At 36.4% G+C, this 27,861-nt stretch overlaps 1 protein-coding gene across 33 annotated transcripts in view; it reads right to left on the bottom strand.

The window, feature by feature from the left end:
* Positions 1–27,861, bottom strand: part of KCNMA1 (potassium calcium-activated channel subfamily M alpha 1) — a 475,240-nt gene that overhangs the window by 395,551 nt on the left and 51,828 nt on the right. The window contains exon 2 of one of the 33 annotated variants that reach the window (XM_067000563.1): positions 404–26,709. The exons of the other annotated variants lie outside the window; for them this stretch is intronic. Within the exon in view, the coding sequence (XP_066856664.1) occupies positions 26,707–26,709 (3 nt within the window). The 3' untranslated portion in view covers positions 404–26,706. Of the gene's footprint in view, positions 1–403; positions 26,710–27,861 lie in introns of those variants that run through there. 33 annotated transcript variants of the gene reach the window in all.

Genomic DNA, 27,861 nt, shown 5'->3' with positions numbered 1-27,861 from the left:
CATTCACGTATTCAGCTATATATAGTTATATAATATATATATATATATAGTTATATATAATTATAACACAGTGTAGTGTAGTAGGCTGGATTGCTCTGTACTCTCCAAGTAACAGATACCATCAATTAATAACGGCTACATCTTCCTCTAATCAGTCCAAGTAGCTGGGATGTCATACAAGAAGCACAATCGAAGTTACAGGTAGGAGAAGGATCACATTGTCACTCAAACTGATGAAAACTTCAGCTTTTTGTTGTCTACACCAGGAGATTTAGTCTTAGGCCCTCAAAACCAATATTGTAAAAGGATCCATTGCCAGAATTCACAGTGCACACAATAGTGACTACTACATAGCTTGTAAGACTTTCTTGATTCTTGATTACAGGAGAAGGAAGCATTCAGGAGACATTTCTATCCCCCTGCCTTTGCCTCATCAGTTTCATAGTCCTCTTAGCAAAACACATAAAAATGTTAATCTCCGTGCATGATTCATATAACTGTTCCATGACTTAAATCAAAAAGTACCAAATTAACCTAAGGTTCCAGTCAAGTGCTTAAACATGTTTGTGACCAGATCGTAAGTACTTCAGCTACAAGAAGGAAGTGTAGGAAGAGAACAACTTTTTCCTTTTTAGCACTTCAGCACATTCCTCCTCTGTGACTGACACATGGTGCCTTCCCCCAACATGTACCAGCATCATTTACATTAGGTCTATGTAAACAAAAAAAGTCACAGATGAGAAATAGGTCTTCTCACTGAAATTCATGTGCCATAATTTATTCAAGATATTTAAAGTTTATACAGAACCAAGACAAAAGCAAAGATAAGAGCCTTCTCAGCCTGAGAGAATTAGATACAGAGTTAATAAACAAGCAACAGAATTCTCATCGTGGTTCAACTTGCTGTATTGTCTCAAACTACAATTGAACTTCTCTTACCCCAAACACAGGAAGCACTTAGAAAAAACACAGACGAACATTTATGGCTACAATGCTGTTAGCTGCACCAGAAACTGAAGCTTGTGTAGGTCCTGCAATGAACTGATTTTTAACTCAATTGCTACAGAACCTGCAACTTATCTCCCTATCTTTTCCAGGGAGGCCTAGATAAGAAGCTAAAGAAGTTAATTGTTCTATCGTAGAATCATAGAATATCCCAAGTTGGAAAGGACCCATAAGGATCATCGAGTCCAACTCCTGGCACCACACAGGTCTACCCAAAAATTCAGACCATATAAAGTGCTATAAAGTAGTGTTTGTTTTATTTTTCCCCCTTTAAATTTATTTTGCTGACTTTGCTGCGCTAGTGCATTATCTCCTTTTTTTTTTTTTTTTTTCAGATGGACCAGGGACTTTTCCAGGTAAATTTTGCTAACCATTCAAAAGACGTTTAAATTTTGCTAACCATTCAAAAGACGTTAGTGATCCAAGCAGGGGTTCTACTAAAATCCTATTAGCCTCCTATATAAACATGAATATACAGATAAAAATAGTCATTTCTTACGTTTTCCTACATACCAAGCCTGACTGCATGCCTCTATATTTTTTTCCATTAGAAAAGCAAGCACCATTGTAATTTAGGTGTGTTTTTTTTTTTTCTTTCTTTCTTTCTTTCTTTAAACAACCAGTGGAGCTTTAGTAGAACTCCAGTGAATGTTATCAGCACAGAGAAAAGAGAGGGATGCTTGCCTTCACTATTCAGGGCAAATAAGATTATTTTTTTTCCTGATTCTTTAAACCCTCAAAGATTAAGGAAGTATTTGAGAGTATCCTTTGCATCTTACTTGGATATATATATATATGTAATATATATATTTTTTTTGTCATCACAGGCAGACAAATCAATGTACTTTTCTAGCACTCCATTTTGTTCTCAAACATTTGAATACCACTTCGGTAAAACCTAGTCTTGGATGGAAGGTTATTTTCACCCATTTGACTACTTAGTTTTTCTTTCTTTTTTTTTTTTTAATGGCATTTCTTTTAAGAAAAACCTGTATTTTACAGAGACCTTTGTTTTCTCCTGAAAGGTTGCTGAGATGCAGGTAAATTACCTTTCTTAATTAGTTACAAATCTTGTTCTTCCTATTGATATTTTCAAACAACTATACATTCTAAAGAAAAGCATGCTATAATTAAACATCATTCAAACTCTAGGGACTGGATTTCCAAGCAGATTTTTATTTTACAATTTTTATTACGTAGAACTATACTAAATACTAAATACTCAAGCTTTTCATGATTTGCAGAAATGTGATAGTTACAAAAATAAAGGTAAAAACAGTCTATAAAAATACTCTAAACACCATTTAAAATTTGGTATGTCATTAATATTATGCTTGATGGCACTGTAGGACATCATCAACACTTTACAGGGCTATGGTTCTCTGCAGACAGCTAGATAAAATCCCCTGTACATCCAGTCTTAGACATCCTGCCTCTGGCTAAAACAGATATGGGTTAAAACACAGCAAAATTAAGCAGCCAAGCAGAAATCATTCCAGAATTTAAAATAAATCAGTAATTAACTGACCCTTTTCAGAAATATGATCTCAATTCTCATTTCCTTTTTTTCTATATACTTTGCTGGCTGTTATTTTGAGGCAGCTATTAACCACTAGGTTATTTTTAATGTCCTGCATGTGACAGATGTCTCTGAACTAAAAGGCAGCTGAAGGACAACAAGCTCATTCTCCAAGATGTTTTTTATGCCCAGTGTTACTGTGGGGATCAACCCCAAATATCCTCTAATGACCTCAGAAATTACACTGACAGCTTTCATAAAAATAAATGGCCATTGTATATCACTGCATTCTCACACACGCACAAAAAAAAGAAACAATTAAATAGACCGGAAATACAGTGAAAGTGGGACCTTAGTTGAAATTGAGCCAGTGGACATTGAAACAAGTTAAAGGGACTCTTTCAGACAAAAATCTGTGATTGATTTTGCTGCTATAGTTAAGATGACAAGAGGGACCACCACACAGGCTCTCTAGTCAACAGTTCCTAAGAAAACTGCCAAATATGTAGTAACTGCTATGGAAAAAGTGTGGTAAAAGAAGAAGGAAAAGTGGAAAGAGAAAGTGTCTGAGAAACTATCTTTCAAACAGTATTACATGAGTTATCATTATAGTCCTACCTATTGAAAGAATTAAAAATTCCTCCATAATATAGTATTACATTCATCTGTAACATGTCAGCACTTCTGAAAGTAGGAAGTAAATTGAGTGCTGAAGTGGTGTGGTCAGACAGTAATACCTCAGCCCCCGTCTCTTTGATCCAATGATATGAAAACACCAGACCGCTCAAGATGAAATAGTGGATTCTTTACTGAAATGCCTAAAATAGAATAACTGGTCTTGCAAGCTTGAGACAGAAGATCCCTTTCTCTGAATCAACATCTGGGCCTGGTATTAACTGAAATTTGCAATCTTCCATTACATAGTAAGGAGTACATTTGCACAATAGGACACGAGTTCATTCTTCTGCTACATAAGCTCTCCCCTGCACTGGCACTGTTACGCTGGTACCACAGCCTTAATCACATTTGGGCTTCAATGAAAGGGTAGTTAAGATGTGATGAAAAATACAGTCCATCTTTTTTTTTTTATTATTTTTTTTTTCCAAGTAGGTTACATCAGCCCTTTCAGACGTTGCTGAGGCAGAACGTATAACAGGTGCCAGAGAAATCCATCTGTACTCCTTGGAAGTGCCAAAACACATAAATGGAAAATGTTGCAGCAGATATTCTCAGGTCAAAAATGACCACAGAAGACAAAGTGAACCACCAGCCAGGGAATCTAGTAATTTATGGCAGCAGTTCTGTTCTTTTCCCAATTAGAAATAAAAGGCAAGCTTTCATAACATCAGTACTTAGTTGCCTGATACTCATTGTGACACTAGTGCTAAAAAGATACCATGTAGATGCTATTACTGTTGTTTTGCTTAAGCATCCAGCACACTAAGTCACAGTAGAGAAGAGACAGACAAGACAAAGTTCCAAATTTAACTTGGATCCAGATATATTAGAGAGCTCTGAAACTTACTATCAATATGAATATGAATGCTCAAATACTGACTTGGAAACACTTGCATATAAGCTGTAATAAAGCATGCTGCTTGTGATTCTGATCAGCCAAAGAAAACTAACTCTACCGGTTTTCTGTGAATCACTGTCTGTAACTTGACTGTGACGTAATGTGGACTTCAGATCAGAGTTTTTATATATCTGAAACTCAAAGGATCAGAAAACTTGCCACTACCAACACTGAGGAAAATGGAAGGAGGAGAAGAGCAGCTTACTGAGCCTTCAGTTAGAGTTGCCATCAGTCTGCTAAATATGCTACCAATTAGTGGAAATTGGAGCCATTTATTGACAGTTTATTGACTAATTTCACCATTCGCTTATTGGCCCTGGTTCTTATGGGCTTTATACAGTAATCTTCCTTCAGGAAATTTTCAAGCAGTTATCTTTGACTCCTTGTCTTGTATTCATTCATAGTAAAAATCCAAAGCAGGGTTACTCAGCTACAGCAAGACTGCTCACATTATGGAAGAAGGGTGGCTGCTGTACTGTAGAATTCCCTCAGCTTCCAGATAACAGAAAAACAGGAGCCTGTTAATACAGAGGTGTGACTAATATCAAAGCATGACAGTGAGGAATTCCTGTTATTGAAAAACATTTATTTATTGAAAGAGTTATAAAATTCAGCAAATATAGAACTGGAGCTAGAAGTCCTCTCAGCCAGAGGTCAAGGACACTCCCAATTTGCAGCTGTATCCTAGAAAATACATTTTTTTCAATATCCTAGGAAAGTATTTTTGTCTGTATTAGCATGAAAATTTAAAGTTGCCAGCCTATATTCCATCAATATAACACATTCACAATCTTACATGTATCCGAAGATATAACAAAGCAGTCAGACCAAGGGCTAAGAAGTGTCAGATAGCATTCCAGGCAAAATTAGAATTATATTTTTGCCTCTAGTTTACAAATGTACTTATTCAGCACTTAGAATTTTTGATTTAACCATCACTAGGAAGAAATAGAAGGAATATCTATGTGCAATTCACCTTAGTTTTGCAATCTCTAATCCAAACGTCAGCCTCTGAAGGAAGAACATGATCTAAATCCTAGTGACCGTTCAGGTCATTTTAGGTTTTGGTTAAAAAGAAAAAAATTTATTGAAAATTAAATATAAACAAATGCCTCAACATCATTTCCTCATTTGAAGTGGAAGAGAGAATGAACTCCCAAGTACAAGTCAAGAATTTCTGAATTGCATTCCAGTCTGCCACCATGTCCTTTAGAATACTTGTCTTAATATTCAAGACAATATTTGCTTACTTGCTTTTTTTTAAAAATAGATGTAATCAGTTTAATTGAAAGACAATAAATCCTTTGTAAGCATAAATTCTATATTTATATAATGCTTTTAAAACAGAAATTCATAAGTAATAGATCCTCAAATGAAAATATTAACACAATTTGGAAGCATCTTTCTTTGTAAAGATGCCCGCATGATCAAAAACTGTATTAAAAGTCACGATGCACAATGACTTACATTCCACCTTCTTCATTTTGTGAGGGCAACAAGGATATGGCAAGAGAACTAAGCAATTAGCTGTTTCTGCTTTGCTCCCTCCTGCACATACTTGCATCTCTCTTGCATGAGAAGGAAGAGAGTAAGAATACGAAGATAATTGCTACCATGATTTTCTCTAATAGGATTTGTATCTTTAGTTCAGCAGGACCTAGATATTATCTCCAGATCTCAGAAGACTATAAATAGTTCTTGCTATTTCTTAACTGCCATGCCAAACTACTAACACAGAGGGCTCTGAATGTTTGTACTGCCCTGGCTGAAGAGTCACTGCTCACTCTTTGCAAAAGCACAGTCCCACAGTAACGTCTGTTCATACAGCAAAGCTTAGACAACTGAAATTTTACATTTCATTCTCCAGTAAAGCCCTCTTACTTTATTCTTATTTTCTAAAAATCACATCAGATTTCTGCTTTCTCTATCATTTCAGTAGCACCTTAGGCCCTTCCTCCTTTTACTCCACCCTTTCCAACTAATATGGTTCTGTTCGTTAGTGGAAAACTTATGTTTGAATCTATTGGCAATAATTCAATAGAGTCTAAGAATATTCCCCAAGTCTGGAAGCTGAAATCGCCCTCGAGTTCTGGGGCATTTTATTTTATTTTTTTTTTTTACTTTACAAACTGGAGAGATTACATGTAAAACAATATCAAGCGAGTACAAAACATTTTTAGACTGTATATAGACTTGTTTGCTTCCTTAACCTAATTACCATTAGTCTTTTTTTTTATTATTTTATTTTAACAACATTTTGCCAAAGAAGCCTGCTCTATGATGCTTTAAGCCTTTTCTTAAGATCTATTAAATAGAGCACTTACTTGCTAATATAAGTGTACTTTATTTTTCCAGGAGATCTGAAGTTGCCAATAAACTACAGACCAATTAAATATAAGAGCAATATGCATGTTCCTGAGGGAAAGGATAATACATAAAAAAAAAAAAGAATTTTATCTTATTTCTATGCATTAGCCTGCACCCTTGCTTCTCCCCTCCAAACTGTGCTCTTGGTTTTGAGGTCAGGAGAGTGTTCTATTTTATAGGGCAAGGGAAGTAAGAGAAATGTAAAATTATTTAAGGCATTAAAGCACCTAAAACAGCTTAAAAAGATCTAATGCCATAAGCTGCTTTTAATGCCTTCAATCTGTTTAAAGAAGGAGCAGGGAAGAAAAAAACAAGAAAAAAAACATGAAGGAGAGGGGAAAAAAAAAGAAAAAATGTGAAGGAAAACAGTAAGCATATTTTAAATTATATATATTTTTAGAGGTGGACATTTGTAACATTTGGAGCAAAGGTATGAAAACTTAAGATTATCTTTTAGGAAGATGCATATACTAGTGATTTGGTGGTGGTGATGGAATCAAGTGCATAATTCACTCTTCATAACATGTGGTTACAGTCCCAGCCTGATTTAGGATAATTACTACTAGTATTGTAGCTAAAAAGGTGGGCAGGGTGGGAGATAGAAAAGGCAAATAAATAGAGCAAGGGAATGACCGCAAGCACAAGAATCCCAAAAGCATAAATACCAAAGCATCCATATAACAAGTAACTATAACAATAAGGCTGGATCATGGAACTTCCAATACAAGGCCTTTCTATAACAACAAAATGATTTTTACCTTAAGTTTTTACCATACTGAGCTTCGAAATTTCATATTAAGCAGAGACAAAACTCAAGTGGAAGGGAAGGAACCCACCTTTGGAAAGGCTCTACCCTGAATTATCACATTAAATGTCTTCAATAACTTTCTTAGTTGTGCTGGTCTGTTTATTATTCTCCTACCTAGATACCATTAATCATCTAGTTAATGTTGGCAATACCAAACGATATTAATGCCTGTAAGAGGCAATTTACAATTAGGAGAGAATGTATCTTGTAGTTACCGTTTTCTAAACACTAAAGGAGACCAGCTTCAGCAATGTACTTGACAGAAGCTAGTATCACATACACTGCATGTCATAACAACCGCATTCACAGCCCCCATTTTATTTCTAGCCTTGTGGGGAAAATACAGATTAAAACATTGGATTACTATTGGTATAGGTTTGTAGAAGAGGTTTCTCTCTTACTCCTTATAGAAAATGGACTTTTTTTCTTTAAACTGCTTTAAGTATGTTTATTTCACAAGTACATTCTGTTATGTTGGTAGATCTGAACATAGTTTCGTTACTATAGAAGAATGGTATCATCTGATCTATTTGGACACTGCTGTTCCATACAAATGATCATTCAGAAATTATTTCATGCACCAAGATGAATGCTGGGAATTTTCTTCTAGAGATCTAGATTGAAGAGCCATTGACAACTTCTGAAGCTGGGCCCTTAATTGCTCTTAAATGCCTTGTTGCTACTTATCACTTATGTTACTTCACTGACAACACTGTGGAGTCTAAGCATCCCAGTCCTCTGTGCTACTCAGAGATTCATCAGATAAACCACATCACTTCTTGGGAAGTGCATATGAAGAAATCTATATTTTCTGGTGTCTGTAACTGACAAAAGAGCTGATAGACGTGTTATTGTAGACACGAAAACAAATTACCTAACACAGGGGGAAAAGAAAAAAATAATAATAATAAAATCAAAAGCCTGAGATACCTGGGCAAACAATGCTACTCTTGAGACTATTTATGCTCTTAAAGAGCTTAAAATTAATATTAAACCTGAACTATTGCAAGCATTTTTAAAAGTCTCCACAAGATTAGAAACAGTATGATTAACTGAAGTAGATGAGACTCCCTCTCAATGAACAATTACCTGATAACCATCTCAAGTGAATATCATGGTTATTTGCACAGAATTGTAGGACTGAAATTCACACTTCCCCTACTCCAACTCTGCCCAAGGACTTGTACACTTATTGTTAAAAGACTAAACACAAATGATCTATACCAGCCTAGGAATAAGAGCACAGCAGCTGTACATTATCCAGCGTAACTGAGCTGCAGATGACAGCCCTCTGAAAGAATAAAACTTAAGCTGTTGTTTAAGTCTCAGTGAGTTTGAGGAAAAAAATAAATAGTACTTCAAATGTTTTTCTCTGTATCATTGTTACAGTTAGACTAAACAAAGTCAAAAAGTTCCTGGAAAATTCCCATCAGTAAACAATACCAAGATACAAGACTGATGAGTCCACTGTCTATTTAGCATCCAAAATCTATTTTACTCTAACAGAATTTCATAACAAAATAAGACTAATTGAAACTGTTTGGAATTTTAGTACAGTTAAACTCGATATAAATAGCTTAATTATTTGTTTCTTAAAACATAGCTCAGCTTTTAAGTTACACTGGAATATTTTCCTAGCTGAGTAAATCATAATTTTTTCCATGTTAATTCTCCAGTTATTGCCTATTGAATAACACCTCGGTGACCCTTCTTACTTATAGCTATAGGCCAAGGAACATTTCCAGAGTCAAAGTACATCAGGATTATTTCAAAGTCAAACCAGTGAAACGTAAAGTTATTTTTATGCCTGTATTAAATTGTTCATTATCTACCTGGTATTATGAGAATAATTAAGGACACACAGTCAAGGTAATATTTCCTAATTAGAACAATATCTGTACAGTTTGTGATAAGTTCTTGCAAGCATGAAACTGAAAACTGCTTCTTCAATGAAAAAGTTTTTATTTCTATCTGAAACCAACAGACAAAATATAATCCTCTGATAGACTGCTGGAACTGAATGCATTCACATTAGAAATGCTTAAATGCTGTTTTTATTAAGTGAAAAAAGTGAAAAGGTATTTTGATGACATGAGACAAAAGCAATAGGAAAGAAAGGATAGGTGTAAATTAGACAACGACAGTTTTGTGAGTCCTTCTTAACTATCTGGAAACCAATATTTATTTTTTTTTAAGCAATTCGAAGTGAGACTATGATTCATTATATTAACAGCTACTACTATGAAGAAGCATCATTACTACCGCAAGAAACATTTTTTTCAGGAAGGATAATGCCCATTCAAATAAAATATTTCAACTTACATTTGATTTAGAGAACATGGAAAAACATGTTCTGTTTATACAGGAGCAGAAATTCCCTTGAAATTCATGCCAGCAGCATAATATTCACTGCATAGGTCTGCAGTTAAAAAAAGAAAGTAAATGAATATTCCTCTTTTTGAAATACCATCATGGCTTAACAGTACTTCAAAAGAATCCCATGAAAAACATTAAAAGCAAGGCACCACCATCTTTTTTATCCACTTCCCATTTTAAACACTATTAAAGTGCCATCACATTTTAAGCTATGTTTTTATTTCCCTGTAATTTTTCATTTTTCCTGGTTAGATACTACTACCACACAATTGTATCCACTGATAGTAGAAATCAATAGGTAATGCTATCTGTAGTAGCAGTGGTTCAGATGGATTTTGGAACTGATAAATACTTACTCCAAGGGAAGAGAAGCCCTACCTCTCCCCCAGACAACAGAAGTATTTTTGAAAGGTTTTGTAGGTTTTTGACCTACTTAAATTTTTATATGCCTTTGGTTAGATACAGAAGGGATGGTGCTTAAATAGCAAGAGGGTTATTATGGAAATACTATGGAAGTCTACAGAAATTTCAACAGATAAATCACTGCAACCAGATGCTATTTCCTCAGATTAGCAGGTCTGCACAATTTCAACTACAGACACAAACAGCTGTTGAATACAAATATTCAACAATTTCTATCAAAACACTTGGATGTTAACCATTTGTGAAGTAGTCATATTTACTTGAATGTTTATTATTTAGAAATATGTCTTTATCAGCCATTCTCAGAATGGCCAAAAGTATTATCCATATTTGTTGTGATGGCCCAATTCACAGCAGAGACAACTCACTATGACAGGCATCCTGGATGCCATCTTCACATGATTCTCTTTGCTCCCACCTCTCTCATTGTTCGGATAACTCTGCTTCAGAGGACCAAATAAATACTTAAGCAAATGGCTGCCATTACAACAATTATAAAATCTATTTCCAACAATAAATAAATAGATAAAACAGAGCTTCTAGCTTCATGTTTTTCCCCCCATTCTGTACAGTTCAATCATTAGCATATTCATATTTTCTGGATCGTGCTATCAAAATCTACATAACAGAGATGAACTCCCTCACACAGCAAATACGTGTGAACATCTCTTAGCAACAACCGGTCATGAGCCAGCAAGGAAACTTAACAGCGATCCCACTTAAAACATCCCACTTATGCATACCAAATGATAATGCCATCAGTAAAAATCTGAACTGTTCACTAAAGCAACATGCTCTTGAATGCTTGAAATTAAATCTTCCCCACAGAAGCCAGACACCAGAAGGAGCTGTGCTTTGTCCTTGACAGCTTTACCAAGAACACTTGTAAGGAACAGTAACGTGTACTCCTGTTCCCAACTGTTTCAATTCCAAAAATCTTTCACATGCAGGCACAGCTTAAAATTCACTATGCACATAATGTGCCTACATAAGCATCAAAGGAATAAAGAAAGAAAGAGGAAACCATAAGCATCCTTTTGTGCTACTCAAACGTGATAAATAGTGGTACCAGACTTAAATGCAGGTACCAATCACTGCAGCATTAAATCAAGTTTTCCAGCTGGCCTTCACAAAGATGCCTGAAGAACAAGAAAGAACTTGATGACAGTGGCCTCTTCACTGTGTATGGAATAGCAAGGGTAGCTATCATAAAGATACCGGACTCAGGTTTTTCAAGTCAGGCCAACTTACTGTTCTCCCAACTGAGTGGAGAACTCTAGGATTAAAAAAAAAAAAAAAAGCACTCCTAATAAGCATGGCCTTCTCCCTTTCTCCTCCTGCCCTTTTCTGCCCAATAACCAGGCCTTTAATGATAATCAGAGAAAAACAGGTAAATACAGGCCTAAATCCTCTCCTTTGCCATCATGGGGAGTTCAGCTTTATGACAGATGCTCATGCTTCAAAGAAGGTGATCCTCTTGAAAGGTCACATTTATATGCCTACATGTGGATTTGGTGAATTGTTAATTAAGAACTCAATTTCACTTACTGGAGTTACACTGATTTATTTATTTTCTTAAATCCAAAACTTTTTTCATTTTACTGTCGGTTCTAGAATCTTTAGCTTTATAAAGCTTACTTCTCAAAGAGCTGCTATATACTAGAATCACAGAATGGTTTGGGTTGGAAGAGACATTGAACATCATGTAGTTCCACCACCTTCCACTAGACTAGGCTACTCAAAGCCCCATCCAGCCTGGCCTTGGACACTCCCAGGGATGGGGCATCTCTGGGCAACCTGGTCCAGATCCTCAGCACCCTTATAGAATTTCTTCCTTATATGTAACATAATTCTACTGTTTTTCGTTCAAAGCCATTACCCCTTGCCCTGTAACTACACTCCCTGATAAGAAGCCCCTCTCCAGCTTTCCTGTAGGCCCTGTTTAGGTACTGGGAAACCACTGTAAGGTCTCCACAAAGCCTTCTGTTCTCCGGGCTGAACAACCCCAACTCTCTCAGCCTGTCTTCATAGGAGAGGTACTCCAGCACTCTGCTCATCCTCATCGCCATCCTCTCGACTTGTCCCAACAGGTCCATGTCTTTATTACGTTGGGGGCCTCAGAGCAGGACACAATACTCCAGGTGTGGTCTGATCAGAGTGGAGTAGAGGGTACAGGTTAAATGCAATTAAGAATTCACAAACTTGCTTGGGGTAGGTGTGAAGAGAACAATGCCATTTAAAGGAAATCAAGGAGAGATGAGTTAACAAGTTCAGAAAGCTGGATGAAAATAAAAACTGACCTGACTTTGTGTAAAGTGCAGACCACACAAGAGAATGACCAGCATTAACTTCACAGGAGAATATTTTCCCCAAACAAGATAATAAGATAAATGCTACTGATGCTATGCTGAGGAAGGGGGAGATGCAAGCATAATAGGAAAGACAACAAAAAGACGAGCAGTGTTTTCATTAAATTCCATCTCATTTCTCAAAATAGATATTTAATGCAGGCAGCAAGTTTCAATTAAGTGGAATGTATAAAATAATCGTTTTTTGGCAAAATAGAGGCAAAAAGAAAGACAAAAATATTTTCGAAGTACTTTTTCAATAAAACTTTCAAAGAAATCTAACTACAAATTCTCACAAAATTTAAGAAAATGCACTACATACTTACATAGCAGTCAGTGTTTACATTAAGTGAAAAACAAAATCCGTCAACCTATTACATTATCGATAAAATCTAACATTTTCTGAAGTATTCCTTCTCCTTGTGTTTGTCATCATTTATTTAACCTTGGTTAAAAACAGATACGTTTCTCATCTTTTTCAGTATACACGGACTTGTTTGAATTACAATAATTTCACTGAAAATTACAGTGCCATTCAGCTAGCTGTGACAAAAATAACTTTCTGAATTTTTATGTAAGGTAAGCAGCCCCCCAGTTAAGACCATTATCTCTGCTTAGCTGTGGGTTCTATAACGTGATCACTTTTTCATTGCCTTTTTTTTTTTTAGAAAAACATACACTGAACAAAAAACAAATTATTCTTAAATACTCAGCACAAAATGATCGAAATGTTTTGCAGCTTAGCAATTCAATATTTACATACTAATTTTAAACATACACCACAGTTGGTTTTTGTCTCTAAAATTCCAAATACTCATTCTAAAATAATAATACTTGGTAGCTTGTGTTACCAGGTACTGAACTACTCAGAGTTTTAAACCATTCACTTTCCTGAAACTGAATGACCACTTGTTCACTACGCTTGCCTCAGGAACCCAAAAGTCCTTAGCTGATTTCTCACACTGAGGGCTTCAGAAATTTTTTTTTGCTGGCTAGTTGAAGATGACAGTCATTGTCTATCTGTGATTCTATCAAGCTGAATACCAGTAAGCTAGGAGTAGTTTCCATGAAATACTGTAAATAATAAGCCACGTTAAAAATAACGTGTTAATGAGGCATGCACGGCCTCTGAAGAACTGAAGACAAAGCAATAACCGCAAGTTGAACAGCAAGAAAGTACCATGTATTGGTACATATAAGATGTATAAGATGTATAAGACCATCTTAACAATCTTTAAAAATTGCTTCATAAAGAATTAGGTATTACAACCTGTTTCTTATCTGATTTTAAGATTTAGTTCTCAGAAGTAAAATTTTGCTGTCAGGTCATTCTCACAGTTTGCTAGAATCCTAATGAACAATAACAAAAGCAATTTAATATGAAGTACAGCATGAGGATGTATTTCACTGGAATCCTGATTTCACATTCATATACTGTGTACAAATCTTTGCAAACTAAATCTTTTGCTTTTCTCAAGTAAGACTATAGTGTTTTTAACCTTTAAGCCTGTCTGAGACTCATTTAGGTGAAAGCAGTACACAAACCACATTACCCATGCTCCCGAGTGGTAATGAAATGAGCTGAAGTGTGGTGTTGGCCAACTACTTGGGGCACCAACGACCCAGATCAGGTTTGATGAGATTTAGGCACCATTTGCCTCCTGGCTAGATGCAAGAGTAAGTTAGAGGCTTGATGTCACGCAGTGCTGCCTTTTGCGAATCAGAGCCCTCTGGCAAGAACTCAGTGGAGCAGAGTTCAAAGTTCCAACCATCTCCCAGATTATCCTACAGTCATTCTGGGAGATTTTTTTGCAAGAGAGGTCAGCACTGAATAACCAAGGAGAATGAGCATCCCTCAAAATAAATAAGTTTTAAGAACACGGACAGACTAATTCTAGGCATTCTGCACCTGTATTGCATTTTTTTGCTCATTTCATACCTATATGAAAAGCAGACCATAAGCATGTTCTTATTCTGAATGATGATGGCCCATTTTTGTGACACAGAAATGCATTATTAACAATTCTGTGAAGACAAATCTGCAACTAAGTTTGAGAGAGGGCTTTCCAACAAAGGATCACCTATCTGCTGATTAAATATTTTGGGGACCGCTGGACATTGAAGATGGTAAATGACAGCACAGACTCAGGTTGGCCATCACCAGTACAGCCTTCTACAAGACTTGAAAGAGCTTCTCACCTAAAGCCTTTCATACTGCCAAGAGCTTTAAACATTCTGTATACTTTCTCTTTGAATGTGTGAAAGAAACTGGGTTAAACCCAGCGGGATGCTGTCACACAAAAATCCCTTACCAATATTCTCAACCATTAAAATTTCGGAATTAATTTTGTTCTGTTCTAGACTGAACTAAAAAACATTCAAGATGCATAATATAATAGAACATAAAGAATAAGGCAGAAAACATTCTCTTCTGGTACAACCAGGATTATGAATGCCATTTGTTGTTATGCAGCTAAACTGACTCAAAGTTCTACGTTAGACCTCATATTGCAGCCCCTTTTACATACTAAATTGCCAGCTTGAGTATACTCCCACATTACAACAAGCATGCCATGAAATGGCTGTGAGTCACAGATGGAGCCAGCAGAGTTCTCCCCATTCTCATCTTTAGTCATTCTGCAGGCACAGAAATGCACCAGCTACAGAGAACCCACCTCCGGTAGCTTCAGCAACAACTCAAGAGCTTTGCTATAGACATTCAGATTATCTGCTTGTGCCTGCCTCTTTGGTCTGAAGATGTACTCTGCATTCACTGCACACAAAACCCCTTGTGTATTCCTGACACTGCAGCACTTTTTAAAACCCCTACATTAAGCCACTTATTCCCTGCCTTGGTCTGAAGGCCAGTTCTTACTCGTGGGTGAGCTCTGTCAGAGATCAAGAGCACAGGATAACACTGATGTTGCTCCAAACCTGTTCAGCTGCATTCTACCATGTGACTTTTTCTGTAGGTGCTATCTTCGCAGAATACAGGAATCAGTAAGCAAAACAGAGTCAGAAGTTCCATTTTTTAAAAGTATCAGAAAGAAGTATTTCAGCATATCTAACATTCAGCATTTTCAAAGCAGCAATCTGGAAAGGAATAAGGAAGCAAAAATAAGGAAGCAAAAATTACTGATTTGGTGCAATTAGTGTATAGTTCCATCTCTATTTAAAAACTTCACTATCCCCCAAATGTTTAAAACGAATTCTAGATTACGATGGAGAAGCAAAATATATTGGTCTCTTGACTGACACCATTATGTTGCATTTCACCCTTCCTACTTTTTCATGATTTACTCCCCACGTTTCCAAAGTCACAAGTTTTTCTTTCTCAAAGAACATCCAAAGATGCCTCTTCCTGCCCAGTTTTGGTGAGAAACATTAGCTTACAAGTACAGAATCATCTAGGTTGGAAGAGACCTCCAAGATCACCCAGTCCAACCTCAGCCCTAACACTAACAAGTCCTCCACTAAACCATATCACTAAGAAGCTCTACATCTAAACATCTTTTAAAGACCTCCAGGGATGGTGACTCAACCACTTCCCTGGGCAGCCCACTCCAATGGCTAACTAACAACCCTTTCAGTAAAGAAGTTCTTCCTAACATTCAACCTAAACCTCCCCTGGCACAACTTTAGCCCATTCCCCCTCGTCCTGTCACCAGGCACGTGGGAGAACAGACCAACCCCCACCTCGCTACAGCCTCCTTTAAGGTAACTGTAGAGAGCGATAAGGTCGCCCCTGAGCCTCCTCTTCTCCAGGCTGAACAAGCCCAGCTCCCTCAGCTGCTCCTCATAAGACTTGTATCTCTGACAGATATCGGGACAAATGTTACAAGGCACTGAGTAGTGGCAAGCACTAGGTTAACACTGTGGCTAAAAGGGAAAGAAACAGAAAAAACTCCAGAGTACTTAACTAACTCGTCTTAAAAGTGGCCTGGGATACCTTGCTGAGACAATGACTAGGTCTACGTCACAGACCTCTGCCTGCTACAATCAACACGCGTTTATGAAAAAAGCTGAGTCCCTACCATGCTGTGCCAGCACAACCTGTCAGCAGTGCTGAAGCAGCCTGTGCAGCACAACAGGATTGGTTTTGTTATCATTTTACCAGTAAAGTATACCACTGTCCTAGAAGACTAAAGCATTTATGCTGTAGACATGACATAACATACAGAAATCATACAATGCAGGCATTGTCAAAATAACAATACATGGGAGTTCGAGTTTGCTAGTGGACTGACAAAATCTGTGATAAGTAAATTATGACTATATGCCTCTTTTCTCCTGCCTTCACTTGCTGAACAATCACTTTTATGTGAATCGCACAGACTAAACTTAGTACATATGTAAAGCCAGTTCAGCTGCATTTAGCCTTTAACAGAGAAATAATGTGTTCCCCTAAGGAGAAAGTGTGTTTACTGGTAAATTCTGCTCGCCTTCCTTTGAAATTGGGACAAATCACCTTCCACCATTGACCTGCTCCCATTCCTTATCTGCTAATGTGGCTGTGATCTTCAGCAGTGATGGCAGCGGCTTGCTGAATTGTATGCCTGAAGTCACTGTGACTTTCTTCTAAGACTCTGAGTTTGGAGCTCATAGATAGAGTATAGAGAGATAAAAGCATACATGCACTTTTGTATTACGCATGTGCACACACACACACACAAATACGGTGCAGAAAAAAATAATTTGCTCTTCACAGTTGCTCAATGACTAGAAACAGTAATCCAAGGTTATTTGGAATGTATTATTGTTAGAAACAGCAGAAAATCTAATCTTTTTTCATTCTTTCAATAATTGTCACAGTTTTTAAATAATTCCTATCCTAGAATTGTACAACTCAAATCTAAAATACTGCCAAGTTAAAGACAAGTACTCATAAATCAACCGAAAAAATGTATAACAAGCCTTCTATTTACACTTTTCTGAAGAGTTTGACTCTCTGAAGAAGACTAGAGAGATGCAGAGATGTTCTTATTATTTGCTTTCAACCCTAATAGCTTTATATTTCTGCCTAAACTAAGATACTGAGCATTTTTACCACGCAGTATTTTGTTAGCTGAACACAAAGGTATGTTAAAACAGCAACAGAAAATCTACAGAACTACATTCAGAAAGGGGTCCACATGAAAGGCTCTTTGAAAAGAGGTTTTTATCAGGGACTCTCACATTTACCACTTGTACAGCAGAAATATACTACTGATAGTATCAAAATGAGGAATTGCATTATTTCAGTATTTTCAGTACTCGAATTATAAATTCTGTGAAACTAATACAGATTGGAATGTGTACATCCACATGAGTACCACAGCTGACCGCTGTTTTGTAAGAGACTACAGTTGCCTCCTGCAGTCAAACAGAAGTTTATCACTCCTATTGCAGTATTGCAGTGCAACGGAATATTTGAAAGAAACATTTAAATTCAAACCCCATTTCTTCCCACAAACAAAAATATTTTAGCTCATTTATAATGGTTCAAGTGTGATATACATAACCAAAAACAAGTATGTAGATTCAACGTTCTCAACAAGAAACATTTTCATTTACAATTACCTTCACAAACATTTTTTTCTACTAAATTTCTAATAGAAGACTGGGAGTAAATCAAAAAGCCATCCTCTTGCAAGTTCTGTTTACAGTACAGGATAATTTGTGATCCTGAACAAATTCAATTATTAAATTCAAACAGGAAACAGAGCTCATATTGCAGCCATGAACCCCAAGTACAAAGTTAGTGTAGGAAGGTCTCATTGTGCAACATGTAGCATCTCTGCTGGAAAGAATCAAATCCCTGTCTACTTAGAATTTACAGCTGGGCATTAGGAAATCAACCAGTTAATTCTAAATGGATCTAACATTTTGCAATAACAGTTTTTCTTTTTCTTGAAAGCCAGAAACCACTAACAAAATAAACTTGATCAACTTGGAAAAATACTTCTTGTTCCTTTTCCCTTGTCACACAGAAAACACCAAAATTAGAGCAACACAACTTTTTTCTACCATGTGTATCGCCTAAGATTACACATGCATATCATGAAGCCTAAAATTTAAAACCAAGCTAAAAATGACCTTTTGTTTCTCTTTAAATTCTCTAAGTCTCTTTAAACACTACCTATGCTGAACAATGTGCAGTATCTCACCAACTGTATCCCCAGAAGCTTGTCCTGCAGCACAAAAACAGGTACAGAAATAAAGGAAGAAAAAGAATGGGAAAGCAACTAGTTGACATCCAGTGCCCTGTACTAGGGTGCCATAAAAACAAGACAACAATATTTCCTTCTAGGACAGGCTCACAACTGTCCATGACCGCTGTCTGCAGAGCTAGTAAGCAGGTTGCAGTTTCCAGGTAATCTCTGCCACAGAGCAGATACCAACCTATTCTGATTGAGTTAAAATGAAGTCAGCAACCAAAAAACTTTTACCATTTAACATCTTCCTACATAACTTAAGATAATAATTTTGCTTATAACTTTTCTCCCCTTTTGTCTCCATTTACTAAATATTTTAGTAAGTGTCCAGGCATGTTCTGTGCCTATCAAATACTAGACACGGGCACTATTCCTTGCACTATTTCCTACTCCAAGTCTGAGAATAAGAAATGTTTTGGCACTGCTCTCCCTACAGCCAGCAGAAACATGCTGTCATCTGCTACGGTGTTGGTGCACTAGGTCTACATGTGGATCTTCTCCGAGTAAACAGAATCTTTGGAAAAGCCACTACCGAGTATTTTAAGGGAGGAAATCTGGTATTTACTAGACCTAATTATTCTAGAGTATTTTGCATTTTATTACTATGTATTTAAATGTAAGGGAAGGAATAAAAATATTATCTTACACACTATTGTCTGTCTGAAAGAGGAAGCCAGAGCAAAATCCCTTCTTTGACAAAACAGATTACTTTTTACTCTCCTTAAATCAAATCTAGGTCTTCCATCCTGGATCTTTCACATTCCAAGCAGTACTTTTTTTTTCTTTTTAAAATCACAAAAAATTGTCAGCCATTGTCCACTCAATTTGTAACTGGCATGATATTTAAAAGGAAGAGGCTCACACAGGCTTGAGTCTTCAAGCTACTAGTGAAGAATAACTAAGATCCAACAAATAAGGAAAGAGTGAGAGTAGAATCCACATCTGCAGGCTACATGAGAGTTACGCAGACCAACAGTCTGCATCACACATTTGGACATGTGAAGTACTCTGTGGAAAGGTCTGAGTCTTAAAGTTGATCTCTCCAGGTAAAGGATGAAACAATGTGTGATAAAAACCACTTGCCAGGAATCCTTTTCCAACTGTAAGCAGCATTCTCAACAGCAGAAGAGAAATAGTTGCATCTGATGTGCTTCGTCTCTAAGCCAGAAGAGACTAGTCTGAAAAGCCTGTTTACAATGCTTAAGAGATGTATTAATACAAGAGGAGATGGAAAAATTATTTACAACTACTGGGTACTAACTACACGGGAGGAAAAAAAAGTAGATTACAAGGCGAAAAGAAATTGTAATTGACATTTTTAATTGCAAGGCAAATTTGCCCAAAGGGGGAAGAGATTACACCTTTTCCCGAAGGGGCTTAAGTCATGCTGTACAATAAAAAAAGAAAGAACCTACAATTAATGGAGCAAAATATATTCTAAGTTTATTTTTGTATAGACTACAGCGTAGTTTTTTGGGTTATGTGAATAATCAATCCACAGTTCAGCATGCCATACATAATTAGCCTTTGCTGCTCTTAGCCTTTGCAACATTTAGCATGCTTTAGCCTTTGCAACCTTTTAGCATGAAGTTTCCTTTTCCAGTTAAATTCAGTGGAATTAACCAGGTGACAAATGGCAGTTTAATCAATGACTAACCTGGCAAATATTTTTTCAATAACGGTAACAAAAGAGTAAGTACTAACAAGGAACTGGATGTTTCAGCAAATCAGTATGCCTGGTAAACCAAAGGGCATGGAAAGAAGCCAGCCTCTGGCCTTGGGAATGCACCTCTGAAATCAGTATCAGACCCAAAATCATACGGATTTTGGGTGCAATATGGTCTTGGCAAAGAATCGCCCTTCAAGCTACCATTCATTCCTATGAAACCTGTGCCTAGAAAAGCATTAGATCATTTTAGTAATCTAGGATATAACTCACAGCAAACAGCAAAGACTCTCCCCCTTCCACAAGGATGAACTCAACCCCGCTCTGCCCTCCCAGAGGACTGTTAGTTAAAGGAGCAAGGAGAGAGTGACGATGAGGAAGCCAAGTGCCAAGCCCAGAAGCTGTTGCTTTGCCAGCTCCCCCAGGCTGCAAGCCCAGCACCCGTACCAGGTACCTCTGCCACCACAGGCAGGCATAGCTCACTCATACTATGTCATTTTTCTTCTCACCTCTAAAAATTTGCCCTTTTTCCATCCTTCTCTGAATACTCAGCAGAGGTTTTAAATTGTACAGGAAGAAATACGGCATTTTCTCTTTTTTATTTTGAGCTAATCTGTACGCCTGATTACAAGACAACCAGTTGTATAAAGTCACGCTTGATTTCCAGCTACTAACATGCTATATATCCTTCAGTTTTGCAGAGTATTTCTGTTACACATTAAACATGCATCACATCTTATAAGTGCTATCTCACACAGCCATATCTTGTTTCCAGAGGAAGAAGAGAGGGAAAAAATATCAAACACCTACTAAAGCTGTGCAGACGGAATAAATTCATGTTACATTTCCTTCTTACCAAGGATAAAAAATCACTAATTAGATGCTTACTCCATTAAGAAGCCTGTTTTTCCTTCAAGGCACTGACTGACAAGTGAGGTACCTAACTCTGTGAGACAGGAGATCCTAAATGGTGTGAGGTAAAGTCTTAGTTTTTATATATATATGCGTCCAGTATAAGCAAGTAAGTTTTGCAATGGAAACTTGCTAGTTTTCATTGCTCGTTACTAAACAGGTCAGCAATACATTAACTTATATCAAACTTCCTCTCTCAATCAATAATTCAAGTTGGATAAACACAGAATTTTTCAGCTTTAATATTAATAGACTTCTCTTTACTGTGTTCTCCACAACTCTGAAGAGCAAGATATTCCCCATACAGTGCAGAATAAGAGACATCTGAAGTAACCAGTGCTCAAGTTATTATACTCCACTGGAGTAGTCCTCCCCAGCTTTTATCTTGCTTTATTTCTGTGTGTAGGAAGCCAGCCAAAGAACTCTCGATTTGGTGTTGTTTCAGTCAATTGCAAAAGGGACCTTTCTGTACAAATCCCCCTAACTTCATTCTGTTCTGGCCTGCCCAGAGTTGTCTTCTATCCCATGTGGTACCATATTCTGTCTTCCATTTCTGGCATCAGTGCCTTCCCCTTCCAGTAATTTACCTTGTGGAAGGCCACTGCAGCAACTGTATTTTTGTCTCTTCCCTTCCTCCCCTCTCCCTCTCACCTTCCTGACAGCAAAATTACGTTTCCCTATTTTAATTTAATTTCTGGTGTTCTTTGGCATGATTTATTGCAACACAAGAGCAATTTTACTTTAATTTAGGGCTAAAGTGTACTGAAGCTTCTAACTTAAAGCCAAGTACATCTAGAGCTATACAGCTTCCCACTCAAACTGACCTATAAGCTGTATGGACAAAGAAAAGAGAGAGAATATAAAATAATGTTTGGAGACATTTTCAAGATACTTTCAAGTACACAACAGATGATAAAACCTGTAGCAGAAGACCAAAAACAGAAACCAAAATGATTCTGCAAGAATTGGTCTGGAAACCTATGCACCCAAGAAGTAATTTGTTTTATTTAAAAAAATTTTAAAAAATCAGGCATTTGACTGGAGATTTCAAAACTTCATGTTCACACAGACACATGCTAGAATGGCCTATAATGTGAAACAAATATCATTTGATTATGTTCATCTAGCATATAAAAATAGGTCAGTCTCTGCCACCTGGGTATGTCAACCAAGAAGCCAGAAAAAAATATAAAGTCAGCACAATCTGATAGTCTTGAGAATTGTTTTTTTTTGTGTCTTAGATAAAGTAGCCGTAGCAGGAGATAAACTTAGGATTCTTTGTGGCACCTAGACTGTTGTGCGTGTTGAGTGCAGTTACTGAAAATTCCAACAATTTGTTGTTTTTTTTCCTAATTTTTCAGCATCTTGTATGCATCTCTCAACACTTATCCTAATGTAGTCCATTACCATACAGAGACTTCATGCAGCAGCGCCAAACTGGCAAAAAGTTTATTCCTCTGTGCCAGACCTGCAATTTACTCAAGTGGCATGCTACGTCTCCAGGACATTTGAAAGGACTAAGCCTTTTTATTGCCCACTTTTTTATTCCTCAGATGGCATTACTAGACAGCTGTGTTTTCTGTTTGCCTCACATACCTCATATAGGAAAGCCTATAAAATCTTTCTTAATAGTTTTCTAGTTAGCTAGGAAGTTCACACAAAGGCTGAAATAAGATGGATGAAAACTACATCAAGGATGAAAATTGCTGTCCCATACCATAGCAACTGATATACAAAAAACAAAATATAAAATAAAAATAACTGGTATGCTGACTACTAAGGAACAAAGATATCTCAAGGATTTAGAAATGATGTACGGTCTGCTCCCTGAAAGTGGTCAGTACAATTCCAGACCAGGTCATGAGAGCAGTTCAAAATTAGCTTTCTTCTGAATAGGTAAACAAAATTGTGCTGAAACTGCAATCACAGCTGGAAGCTTTTATTAACGCCATCTATAGTGACCGTGGAAGTTGTTCAGAAACTTAAAATATGCACTTTGAAGAGCATAAAGACATAAATGGGTGCAAGAAGATAATTACTGAACAGGCCTGGAGAGCCTGTTCTCCTAAGATTGCCCAAACTGACTCATTGCCAAAATAATAAGATGACTTTAAAAGGAATAAAACAAATCTATTAGCATTTAATGTGATTCACAGCACCCAAACTGTATACTACAAAGATGAAGTAGGTCATAAAATCCTGTGCAGAAGTACCACGTGCTATTTCTAGATAGTAGTGTGTACAGTACAAAGGACTTCTTTTTTTTTATGATTAAAATGCACTTAATGACAAAAAATTTAAACTTATTTCTTTGTACCAATAGGCATACGGGTTTTCAGAATAATTGCTTGCTTATTAATTGGAAGCTAACTGAACATACACACCTCAAAACCATATACACCCACTAAGACACCAGACCGAAAGGAAGCAGAACAACCAGAACAACATACTCATGAGTTTGCAGCCGTATTAGTACTCTGGCATTTATGATTCAAGTGTTCGTTTGTTTTTTTGTTTTTTTTTTGTCATGTAGCAATAGAAATGCAGGAGTTTCCCAGGAAGGTTCTAGCAAGTGAAAGGGAAGTATATTACTAAGTGTGAAAATAAATATACCAACAGCTTTTCATGTCACTTTTAATACAGAAAAAGTTCTGAAAGTTTTTTTTTCCCATTTTAAAGAAAATTGATTTTTTAAAGATTTTTCAGACATTTTGCTAAAAATAAGTATTTGGGTATTACGTAGCTATTACTGTATTGTAAATCAGCATCTAAGATGTTTTAACTTTTCTTAAGAAATCTACTTTTGGACTGAACACAAATAATACGCCATTAGCATTTTGTGTCTGCTAAATAACATATTGTGTGCCTGTCAGAATTGTGTCAAGAATTATGCTATTTCACTACAATTCTTATTTCATTTTAATTTAACTTGATGATCCTCCAAGTTTATTTTAACTTGAATCCTCACTTCCTTTTAACTGAGGCTTCAAAGTCAGATCAACATTTACTGAACAAGTTCCTGAGTTTCACTGGGTTTTTGACAATATTGATGAATGGTGCTTTTTAGTTATTCTAGGAATCCAATTCTGGCATTTTAAACAAAAGCTACTTGGCATTTTTTCTTATAGTGGTTACAAATTATAAGGCCTTCTGTTGCCACTATGTCTGTTAAGGTCTTAAAAAAGTGTAACTGCTGATATGGATATAATGGTCAAATTCTCAATTACTGACGTTTATATCAGTAAATTTCTTGTAACACATTTTTGCAATAAATGTGTATTGCACTGGATTTACATTTTTCTCTCTTTGAAACCGTTCGACTTCTTTTTAAATGTTGAGCCTTCTTACACATTGACAATTTGGAGATCTTTCTGTATCTGGAGATGATCATTTGTGAAGTAGGTTGGCCTTATCTCCATTTTGCAAATAGACACAATGAAACTCAGAACAGATCCAAGTGGTTCTCACAGAAATACTCACCAATACATTTCAGAATCTATTAAAGAAGCACGTTGCCTCAAATTCTAACACTTTTCCCAGTATCTGCTTCCAAACGTCATACAAAAAGTTGCATATTAATAGTTTCCAGTGAAAAATGTTGCTGCTTCCTGGGATTGAGATGTGTTGTTCCAATAGAGGAGCCTAGAGAGGGATTTTAATTCTTTGGGGTCCCACTTTTCCATATATACAAATAACCCAAAATTATCCCTTGTCCTCTTGCTGATGTTCAATATACTCTACCAACCTACCCCAATCAATCACTATTTTGTTTTAAACTTCTGTTTTTGTATAACCAACTATCTCATTCGTTCTAGTGAAATATCTTTGAAAAGTAAGTACTTTTTCATAAGTTCTAACACTAGTCAGAAGATGCACATAATTTGTTTTCAGAAGGAAGTGTGCCATTTCAAAGAGTATTTCTAGGAGAAAGTTGTTTTTTTTTTTGGGGGGGGGCGGAGGGAAGGGAGGATTTTTTTTGTTTTGTTTTGTTTTTAATTCACTCACACTGTCTAATCAATTAACAGCATAAAAACTGAAGGGACAAGTTTGGAAGTACATTATTTAGGTGTGCAGGCCTCGAGGTCAATTCACTTGTTATCCAGACCAGAATTTGTTTTGTTTACATGTGCATGCATAGGCATACATAAATATGGTCAATGCACATTAGAAGAAAAATCAAATTTCATATCTACTAGATCTGAACAATAGCTGTTGTCACTATGAACTTTAGACCCATCTCTCTTTTTGTAATGAACATTGGATAAATATCAGGATTATGCTTTGAGATTGCAGCTAGTAAGAGGGGTAGCACCAATTCTAAATCACACTGCTGATGTCCATCAAAAATATACTAAGTTCTAATAAGTCAAAAAGTAGACAAATATGCACAATGCCCACTGTTTTGTCACTGAATTAGTCACCAGCAACTCCTACTACAACACTTGCGAATTTTCCCACACTGTGGTATATTTTCAGAGCTTTCTGAGTCATTGGGACAGGAAGGAGACACTCCTGAGTACACTATCTCCCTGAAAAAATGTCATGTCACACTAAACAGTATTTACCATGATAAAGTACATACTTCCCACTGGTATTATTTAGATATGAGGAACCCATATACAGCTTCAGAGAGAGAGGAAAAAAAAAGAAAACGAGGAAGAAAGAAAAAAAGCAGCCCTTCAACTTGAGCCACAGCAAATTAAAATTTGACAGCACAGATATTTGTGCTACTATTTTGAACACCATTCAATCCATCTCTCTCTAGCATATTTTCAGCAAATCCCAGAAGTAGCAATTAAGCTACTTCATTTGTATTATTGTTCAGCTGATACAATCTAGAAACAGACACTTGGGCTAGATTATCCCACCTTTGACCATACTAAGCATTATGTCACTCCCTGAACAGTTTCATTTAATATAATTTGACTTAACAAGGGTTTAATGAGCATTAAAGTATCATTCAATGAAACAGAGTATGAAAACTTCTAATTCTTATTTATGCTGCATGTTATATTTGTAAATCTGCTCTAAATCACATGAAAATACCTTTATTCTTCTAGAGGAAATCAAGTGTTCCAGTAAGGTAACTCATTAGGTAGATACAAAGCTTCAAGAAGAAATGAGTGATGAGCACTCAGAGCTAAGCAGAGGTGCACAAGGAGCTTAATCACATTTCCTTTATTCACTGTGGACCTGACAAATTGTTTTCTAGTGTTCTGCAAGCAGGTAGGAAAACCTGAAGAAATAAGGCAGACTTAGTCACACAGGCTGCAAAACCCAAATACATATTTACACTGAAATAGTCAGAGAATCAGACAAGCAAGGGGTCTTAGCATCCCATCTGGTTATTTTACGGGTGTGCACACCATTTCCTTGTTCTTTACCATGTTTAAAGACAATATGTTTTGGCTCCCAGAAGGAACTGTGAGCTGATTCTTCATAGAAGTGGGATATGTCAGTGTCTAAGATGGAGATGATTCAACATGCTTGCTTTCCAAAGGATTTTTCTTGTTTACTATCAAAAAAAAAAAAAAAACAACGTAATTCAGATGACATTCAGTATTCAAGATCCCAGTTAAGCTTCAGTATCTAGTACATGGGATTAAATATCTTCTCCTGAATTTAGCATTATTTTTTCTTGCAGCACCTCTGCTCCCAGTCTAGTACTCAAATACCAATCAAGTCTAAAAGCAAAGACCTTTAAAAAAAAAAAAAAGGTATCTCTACAAACATCTTGGAAGCACATCATTTAGTCTAACAGAAAACGTCACTCCATTCACTACTCTTATGAGAGAAGCTGTCGTATCAGTGATGAGTCATATAAGTTTATTAAACATGTTCCAGATCAGACCATCTCAATTTTGGTAGGTCTTAAAGGATTTTGAGTAGGCGCTGGAATGCTTTATAACAAATATATTAACCTAAACTAGCTCAAATTGACATAACTAAAGATAAGCTGTCACGCTACTGGAAAACCAAAAGAGTGATAAATTATGTGAATGAGTTTTCCACCAGTGGTAAGATAGACTAAAAAACAGAAAAACTCATACATGCATTTGCTGCGTATGTACTAGTGTACTTTAAGACAATAAAAGAAAAGCTCTCTGAACTTTTCATCTTAATTGTAAGATGCAAAAAAAAAATATCATGCTGTATAGATTTATTTTGTTCATATTGTATTACTTTCACTATATGTTTCCTGTTTTCATTAACAGTCCTTTACACAAAATTTCTGGGAGGTGGGTTCCCTGGATTCTTCCCTCATATTTGAGGATCAAAATCAGAAAAAAAAAATTCTGCTAACAGCAGAAGGCCAAGTAAAATGAAACTAAAAAGTTTCCAAGATTAAAACAAAAAAATAATAATTAAAAAAAGAAAGGCAAAGAAACAACAAAAAAACAGAAGTCCAAATACCAAGTCTAGGTCAGCGACAAAAGTCAAGATGACTCCAGGTCCCTTTCCAGAACCAATTTCCTTTCACCACAGTTCCTATTTTTCTTTCCTTTTTATGACTCATTTACCTGGTAGAGTCTACCCACTAAATACGACTTTGCTACTCTATGAATGTATTCACCTCCTCTCTTCCTGAAGTGTGTTTATTACAGTTTCTGTTCTACATTTCTTAATTATGTGAATCAAACAAATCTAATACTCAGAATGTATTCTT

Source organism: Anser cygnoides, chromosome 7 (genome assembly GCF_040182565.1).
Source record: "Anser cygnoides isolate HZ-2024a breed goose chromosome 7, Taihu_goose_T2T_genome, whole genome shotgun sequence".
Taxonomy (NCBI): Eukaryota; Metazoa; Chordata; class Aves; order Anseriformes; family Anatidae; genus Anser; species Anser cygnoides.
The sequence above is the reverse complement of the archived record's forward strand: the minus strand, read 5'-3'. Positions and strand labels throughout refer to the sequence as shown.